The sequence below is a fragment of the Eutrigla gurnardus genome (genome assembly GCF_963514095.1).
Source record: "Eutrigla gurnardus genome assembly, chromosome: 14".
Lineage (NCBI taxonomy): Eukaryota > Metazoa > Chordata > Actinopteri > Perciformes > Triglidae > Eutrigla > Eutrigla gurnardus.
Window position 1 is genome coordinate 9,781,421 of NC_139937.1, and position 8,726 is coordinate 9,790,146.

Sequence of the window (8,726 nt, forward strand, 5' to 3'; positions counted from 1 at the left end):
TGATTCATGCCTACTTATTCATTAGAAAGAAAACGCAAGGGACAGAGGAAGTGATTCAAACGCTGTCGCACCTGGGCCGCAGCTGCACCACCCGGCCGGCACGCCAAGTGACCCGAATCTAACACACCCAACAACAGGTGCACGCTGGGAGTGGCTAACATGCTAAATGCTAAGACGCTCGTTGCGGTGTGTGTGTGTGTGTGTGTGTGTGTGTGTGTGTGTGTGTGTGTGTGTGTGTGTGTGTGGTGTGTGAGGCCTTTTTGCCGTTCCTGACCCACACTCTTCGTGTCGGTGGTCACGGAGACTCATTCACACGTTGTAGGTTATACTGGGGACGGACTGGATGCTTCAATGAATTGAACGTGGAGCAGATTGAGGGATAGACTCAGCGATGCTCGGACAGGTGAGTCTAAACAGCCCGACTGCCAAGTCAGTGATGTTTATTCTGTGGTTTATTCTGTAAGAACTCAGGTTATCTGAGTGCGTTTTTATTCATTGTCGGTGGGTTTTTTCGGGAGGGTATAGTATGTTCCCCGGGTCATATGTTCTCCGTGGCCTATGTTCCCCGGGTTCTATGTTACCCGCTTTGTATGTGACCTGGAACATATGACCCCCTTTTTTTTAAATACACTAAAAATTCTAATAAAATAAACAACAAATAAATAAATACTAATAATAAATACACTAAATATATTTATATCTCCATCTCAATAATGAAATGGAGAAAAAAAAGGACCCTTTTTGGGAAAATCGAACATAGGGATGGCCCCATTTTGTATCTCTATTGTTTAATTCTTGTCAGGCTAATAATATTTATATAGCGCCTTTCAAGGAACCCAATTCGCTTTACATAATGACAGGTGGGACATACAAAGACTCGTACACACAAAGAACACAACAAACTGTTGTTATGCACAGGCTGAAAAGTGGCATCCATAGTTTGAACACAGTGGAGCCAAATATAATGTACTCCTCAACGGGAGATGCATCAGTGGGGAAAAAACAACAAAGAATTTATCAAATACGTGTGGTATTTTAATAAAAGGATTTTATTGAAAATAATATACATAAATATTGCACATGAAATCAGCATTACAAAAATATGCTTGTCTTTGCACATTCAGTCTGCATACAGCTGCACAGTTGCATTGATATAAACAACAAACACTCACATCATGGTAACTCCAGAATATATACTTTATAGTAAAATAGAAAAATATAGCTTAAAACATAATAATAATTATAAATCAGTAAAGGTACCATTGCTGAAAATGTCATGAGATGTTGAAACTGCCCCAACCTGGAAAACAAGAGTGGCTTAAGTGACTGCTCGATCAGTTCGCTGCCAGTTTGTTGATTTTCATCTGAATACTGCTGTCATTAATGAGAATGTGTGCTCTTAAAGTCAGTCTATTAGTGAGGGTTAGTGCTCCTCTGTGCTGTGAGTAGAGTGGTAGAGCTGCAGTAAGGAAAGAGAGGGGGGAAACGACATGCAACAAATGTCCCCGGCTTCAATCAAACCGAGGATGCTGTTGTCTGTATCATAACCACATCCTCTCTGATTGCCTCAACCCCTAATGATGTCATAGTGATGTCAAAGCCTTAAACCCTGAACCCTCAGGGACATGACTGACGTCTCCTGGTAAATGATTGCGTGTGAGAGGCTGTGATGGCATGAAATAATAGAAATACAGAAAAAGAAAAAGAAATCCGTGAGGGAGTCCTTGTGCACCTTATGATTTGACAGTGGGACATCCCTAAACCCTCAAGGACTTAACGGGAACGTGCATCAAAATCTGAGAGTCAGTGAGTGTGGACATTGAGATTGGGCCATTGATTAGGGGAATTAATTTAACGAGCAGATGTTTTCCCCTGTGCATTGAATATCACAAAATGTGTCTTATCATTATACTAAAGAGCTCAACATGGGGGTGTGCAGTAATGAAAGCAACCTTTTTTAATAAATACATTGAGGAACAAGCTCAGAAGGAGGAAGGAACTTTGATTTTCTGCATGCCTCCCCTTCTGAACTTTTTTCGAGTCGTTTTGGCTCACCCTCTGGCTGCTTTGTCCCAGTGTATGATCGCAATGAAGGGCAAATTACAATGGATTCTTTTTTTTTTTTTCGCCATAGGATATTTGTTTGTACTTGAAGGACACATATATATGTTGTACTTGTCAAGACATTTGTTTCTGAAGCATTTGAAATATGTTGTGCTGAAAGAAGGTTGAAAGATGTTGAAGCAAATGACACTCATTATAGGGTAGTTCATTCATAAGTCAGTATTTTATACCCAACGTATACCACAACTGATAAACTGTGAACTCTTAAGCATCTAGAGCCACCATCTTCTGTGTTGTCTAGATGTGTTTACTTCTCCAGATTTGCATTTCACATTACAAACACTGCAGCGAGTGATGTTCGTGTGGAAGCAATAGAAATATGTTGTGCTGTGTTTTTTAAAAAAAAATATATATAGATAGTTTTTATATTCGCAAATTACACTGTTAGTGAATCTTAATGCATTTGTAAAACATTTTTTTTTTTTTTTATGTTTTGGCAGGATATTAGCTACGGAGATATGCACATTTGTGCACGGAGACTGCAACAGTTAAACTGACAACATGGCTGCACACTTCCTCTTTCGTTCAGTTTGCGGTTTTCTCTAGGTTGAGGCTAGTGACATATCTGCCTTTGCACATGAAGCATGCAATATTATGGTTTCCATCTGTGCTGGGGACCTTTTGCTGTGCAAGAGTTTTGTGCAGCACAAAACCGATGCAGCTGTGAGAGTGGTCAGCACCGGCAATAAAGGAGAACACTTATTTCACTTTTCTTAATTCCCCTGCCTGAATGCAAGGAGATGGTCAATGTGTGATTTTGGCTCTGGCTTGTTGTACGTCTTTTGTTTCTTTTGGCAGTTAATGATTAAATGACATTACTGAGGCTTCTAATGCTGCAACATTGTTGACAGCGGTTACAGGTGACAGTTTCTCACTCAACATCAGCCAGAAGCATGGTTTACAAAGAGGGAGGCAAATGCTTTTCCTAACAATTTCTGATGTTATTACTGGTGAAAATATTGCATATTCAAAACTGTATTAACAATTTCATAATATATCAATATGTAGGTCATATAACTCTACAAGTATATAAAACAACTATATAAATGTATGTAAAAATATCACATTTAAATGTGCATATTATGATTCATATAACCTAATGAGACCATACAATCTGGCTTGTGTCTAAAACAGCCCATAAGAAGTGAATGATCTAGAATTCACAAAGAAATGTCCTTATTGTGGACATGACTACATATAAAAATCAAAGAAAGCCACATTACACAGCAGTGCTCCTGTCATCCAGGCTGGTGGTCTGTGAGTAGACTGATCCAGTTCTGTCCTGAGGTATGCAGGCCTTGACCACCTGACACAGCCTGCAGGGAGCCCTGTTTATCAACCTCAGCAGGTGCCTCCTGAACTTCTGCCCAACAAACACATACAGGATGGGGTTGAGGCAGCTGTGGAAGTAGGCAATGACCTCTGTGATTTGTAAAGTTAGTCTGATGGCTTTGCTTCTTTCACAACTTGTATATTTGCCCATCAGTTCCAGTGCTTTGAAGAAGGATGCAACGTTGTAGGGGACCCAGCAGCAAAAGAAAACGGCTACCACTATGAGAACTAAGCGGATGACCTGTTTCTTGGATGACTGGCTGTACAGCAGCCTCCACACAATCTGTGAGTAGCAAAAACATATGATGACCGCTGGGACAAATAGACCCAAAATGTTAATTTTAAAAAGGCTGAAGATCCTCCAGAAGTGAGGGTTGGATGAATTGTTGTCATTCAAATAATCTTTGGGATATGTAGGGTAGCAGAACATCATATCGGCACTAGTCTGCTGTTTGAGAGAGATCAGCTCAGGGAAAGAAGCCAAAAATCCAGCTACCCATGTAACCGCAGCTGCGATCATCCCAAAGGACTTTGTCCGTGCTCTCATAGCATAAACGGCATGTACTATAGCCAAGTACCGGTCGATGCTCATTAGACAGATGAAAAAGATCCCGCAGTAAAAGACAATATGATAAATACCCAGGACCACTTTGCACATAACAGCCCCAAACAGCCACTGGTCCCAGGCTTGGTGGGCTTGGAAGGGAAGGGTACTAACCAAGAGAAGGTCAGCAATAGCCAAATGTAGGAGGCACACATCGGTCATGCTGCGGATTCGCACGCCAAAAGCAATGACCCAGATGACCAGAGAGTTACCCAGAAGGCCCAGGAGGAAGAAAATGGCATAGAGGGCTGGAAGAAAATTTGCCCCGTGTCGCTGATATGTACACGGACTGTAGTCTTCCTCAGGGTAGTCATAGTAGATGTACGCTGGAGAGGTTACGGAGATGCCGTCAGTGAAGGATGCTGTTGTCGACCTGGTGAGAAACAGAGGAACAAAAGCAGTAATTAATGATTTTTTCAGCATCTTGCTAAACATAGAAATATAAAAATGATTCTACTAAACGGAGTAGCTGTGCGAGAATGATCTGAGGGAGAACAAATTACGGTGTGTCTTGGTAATAGGTTGAATCTTACCTTGTTAAGTCTTCTAGAGATGGATTCTCACCTATTCCACTGAAAGCAATGACAGCTGGGATAGTTGTGGCCATGGTCATCTTCCTGGAAACAAAACTATGTGAAACCTAGTATATGGCTGGAGTGTGTGTGGTCAATCTGCTTAACTGCAGATCACATGACATGGTAAAGCTACATTTCAGTAAAATGTTACAAGTGCACTTAAAAGACTAAAACTTTGTACTCATATCTTAAGATGTTTGAAGATCTTATAAGAAGCAAATGGCACTCATTATATGGTAGTTCATTCTTTAGTCAGTATTTTCTACCCAACGTATGCCATGAAATAAGTTCTACAGAAATATTAAAGAAGCAAGACCTCAGTTCCTCACCAAAACCAAGGAGACAACAGTGTTGTGACTCGTTTAGCCCCTCTCCATAGTTACGTCATCACCTCTATTTGTCAAAAGTGTAATGACTATAGAGGCATGTGTGTTATCCTGTACATTACATTACATATTGTACATTTAATATTGTTTTAATCTTCAAAGATTTTTGCCCAGAAAACCGAAATGAGTTTCCTCAGGAGGGTGGTAGGCATCTCCCTTAGAAATAGGGTGAGAAGCTCAGTCATCCGTGAGGGACTCGGAGTAGAGCCGCTGCTCCTTTGCGTTGAAAGGAGACAGCTGAGGTGGTTCGGGCATCTGGTAAGGATGCCCCCTGGGCGCCTCCCCAGGGAGGTGTTTCAGGCACAACCAGCTGGGAGGAGGCCACGGGGAAGACCCAGGACTAGGTGGAGAGATTATATCTCCACAATGGCCTGGGAACGCCTCGGGATCCCCCAGTCAGAGTTGGCTGATGTGGCCCAGGAAAGGGAAGTTTGGGGTACCCTGTTAAAGCTGCTGCCCCCGCGACCCATCACCGGATAAGCGGTAGACGATGAGATGAGATGCCCCAAAAACCCAAACCACACTGACATTTCAGCAGCACATATGTGATGGTGCAGTTTTGTCTTTTTACCAGTGCATGAGTGTAAATGGTCTGTGAAGAGTCATAACACAGAAGACAGAAGTTTGTCAAAACAGATGAAAGCTAGTTTGTCATTGTTGAAATGTTGTCTTTGCTTGCTGAATGTGATTATTGGAGAAGATGGTTCTGGATAGAGGTCTCTCTGAAAAGCTAAGGAAATATAAGATTTATGGAAAGTAATCCTACTGCTTTTAAGTGCTTTTTTAAGGCTTTTGATTGATGGTTATCTGAGGACTGTTGCTGTCCATCAAACGATGTTCCATCATGAAAGAAAGAGATAATCAAGTATAAATCTGTTATGCTGTGGGATGTGAATACATTCTTCTCTTATGGACCAATAGCAAGACTAGGGATGGGTCCCGGAACCCGGTTTTAAATGGGCCCTGGGGCTAAATTATGAAAGACGGGAGTATCAATAAACTCCAACGTTATATGTTCTGAAATTGGTACTGGAGAAAATTAAGAAAAGAAATATCCTGATTGTTATTGCTCCATAAACGTTATCTTGCGCGTTTCATCTCAACAACTCGTCGCTCTCCCCAATCCAAAAGAGATGTTTGCGAAGTGTGGACGCTGTCTCACGGATTGCTGCACGGTGAACCACACACACCCACACACGCCATCCCCCCCCCCCCCCCCCCCCCCACACACACACACATACACACACACACTTCAGGCAGTTACACTTCATAAGAGTCGATGCTCGACGATGCTTGGGAGGAAGGGAGGAAACGCCAGCAATCTGTCAAAAACATTTAGCGAAACTCCATCCTGTAAGAGAGCTACTCTGCCTCTCCTCACAAACATTGCTACAAGCTCCACCTCCTCCAGCCCAGGGAACACTGTAAGCCAGGAGAGGTCCATAACACAGAATCTTTGTTTTACTGACGAGAGGAAAAAGAAAACTCCACCTAAACGCTAGGCTTGGGCGGTAATACGGTAATACGGTATACCACGGGTCTTAAAAATAGCAACGGTATCAGTTTCAATACCGTCATTAAAAAATGCACTGCACTTATATAGGAGAGAGAGAGAGAGAGAGATGACGAGTCGTGCCGAGTGACCTGGTCTCAAAGAAGAACATGACTTCTGCAGTTTGGCAGTATTTCGGGTTCCGACCTAATGAGAAGTAGAGCTTAGTTCGGGCCCAGAAAATCAAGCCTGACCCGACCCGAGCCCGTGCGCGTTCTGTCCGAACCCGGACCGACCCGACACATTAACTGTAATTAAGAGCTCGAGCCCGATTTCAACCCGACAATTATTTTTCATGCATGAGGCTGTTGTATGTGCATATCCGTGGGAAGTGGGGGTGCGGCTGCACCGCTACTCAGTCACAAAAATATACAAATCATTTTATAGGCTACGTTAGCGCCGCGATTAGGATATGACTGGACAAAGCCGACACGTATGTTATCACCTTCTCCCACTAGTTCGGGTCGGGCTTGGCCAGAGAAGCTAAACAGTTTGGTGACGTCGTCTGAGCCTTACGTCATAATTTTTAATTAGTCACGGTAATCCCGTATACCGGGGTAAAATAGGGAGGAGGTTTGACGGTATCAAAATTTGGATACCGCCCAACTCTAATAAACGCATTCATTTTGTCCCATGTATTTAATGTGTTTAGGTTGTCAACAACACACGTGTGAAACAAAGTCCTGATCCATCAAATGTTTATCTCTTCAAAGTGGCTGGTCGACTTATTTGAGGTAATATGAGGTGATGCAGAAATTGCATTAAAATGGTTTGTTTTAAAAGAAATTTGCTCTTCTCACGAGGTTTGAATTGCAATTATTTGTAATTTTTTAAGAAGTGGATCTCAAGAATAAAAGTTGGGGAAATACTGCTCTATACCACTGTATTTTCTGTTGCAGTAAATCATTGTTTTTTATTTTGCATTTTTATATACGGTATGTTGGATTTATTTTGACAGTTTAACAAGAATGTTAGTCAATATTTGTTCAAAATGTTGCAGTTTGCAACTCAAGAATGTTCATTTATATTCAGTACATATGGAAAAATAAAGCAATGTTGTTCTTAATTTATTTCTTTTTTTCTCTCTACTCTACCAATAAGAATACCGTTAAGGTACCAGATCAATGAGGAGTATTGCTAAGTGTAGTAGTACTTTACGATACCAACCGCCAAGCAAGACTAGCATAAAGCGGGGAAATGTAAGTAATATGAATCCAAATAATTAAAAATATCCAATGACAGGAAAAGCAACTGACAGTAGGTCTTCTTCTTTCTCTCGTATTGATCCCCTTTATAGGGGCAGAGTTATCATTGTGTCTTAAGAAGCCATAGTGTACAACACTTAACTTGTACAACTTTAATTGTGTTGATTGTGTTAAACCTAAGTACCACAACTGAACTTCTTGTAAAAGCTGGGAAAATGATGACCTCAGGTCTAGAATGGCTGAGAGCTAATGTTACGTTACGGTCAGTTTTGATAAATAAATGTCAACACCTGTTGAACTTATTATCCAATAACAATTGTATGGATATGTCACATAAAGGATGCATATGCAAATAGAAAAAGTAATTACCTGCCAGTGCGGTTAAGGAGATAGCTGATAGTGGTATTTATTCTGGATCGCGAGATGCTGAGGTGGACGGCAAGATCAAAGAAATGATCAGCTATGCATCCAAGCTCATATACTCTTGGCACAAGAAATGAAAAATACTTGTCACACCTTCTCTTTCAGGTCTGCAAACCTGCTAAAACATACTTCCACCCCTACCCAAGCTTTAGGGGGCTTGCAAATTAGATGGTTTGGTAGTTTCGCTAGCATACGCAGGAAGTAAGATACCACAGTGTCTGTGGTATCACAGAATTACAAGACCATATCTGCTTTTTTTTTTAAATGCAATACGGTTCAGACCTGACCACCAGCAGAGCTCTCTACGTGTTTGCACTGCTCGGCGGAAGTGATACTGCTGACGCAGTCACCAGTGTAGGCTAAAGTCAAAACACAGTATAGGCAGCTCAAATTGATCTGCAACTATCACATTTTGCAGATCTTTAATACGTTGCTAAAAAAAGGAACAAATAAAGGGAACACTTAAACAACATAATGTAACTGCATGTCAATCATATTTCTGAGATATCAGCCTGTCCATTTAGG

At 41.5% G+C, this 8,726-nt stretch overlaps 1 protein-coding gene across 2 annotated transcripts; it reads right to left on the minus strand.

The window, feature by feature from the left end:
* Window positions 1-1,039: 1,039 nt before the first annotated feature.
* On the minus strand, window positions 1,040-8,322 carry LOC311025092 (C-C chemokine receptor type 3-like). Of its 2 annotated transcripts, XM_084027804.1 has the most exons (3): window positions 8,148-8,322; window positions 4,594-4,677; window positions 1,040-4,433 (listed from the first exon to the last, which is right to left on the minus strand). In XM_084027804.1, exons 2-3 carry the CDS (start codon window positions 4,671-4,673, stop codon window positions 3,344-3,346), a joined length of 1,170 nt encoding a protein of 389 aa, XP_083883930.1. In that variant the 5' UTR covers window positions 4,674-4,677; window positions 8,148-8,322; the 3' UTR covers window positions 1,040-3,343. The 2 variants fall into 2 exon arrangements, with proteins under 2 accessions (XP_083883930.1, XP_083883931.1); XM_084027805.1 differs by lacking the exon at window positions 8,148-8,322 and having other exon boundaries at window positions 4,594-6,196.
* Between the last annotated feature and the right edge of the window lie 404 nt (window positions 8,323-8,726).

Excerpts from the sequence above, each read along its gene's own strand:
- LOC311025092 (XM_084027804.1), bottom strand. The coding sequence starts at position 4,673 with ATGACCATGGCCACAACTATCCCAGCTGTCATTGCTTTCAGTGGAATA. Across the intron at positions 4,434-4,593 it reads TCTCTAGAAGACTTAACAAG|GTCGACAACAGCATCCTTCA; the intron begins GTAAGATTCAAC and ends GTTTCTCACCAG.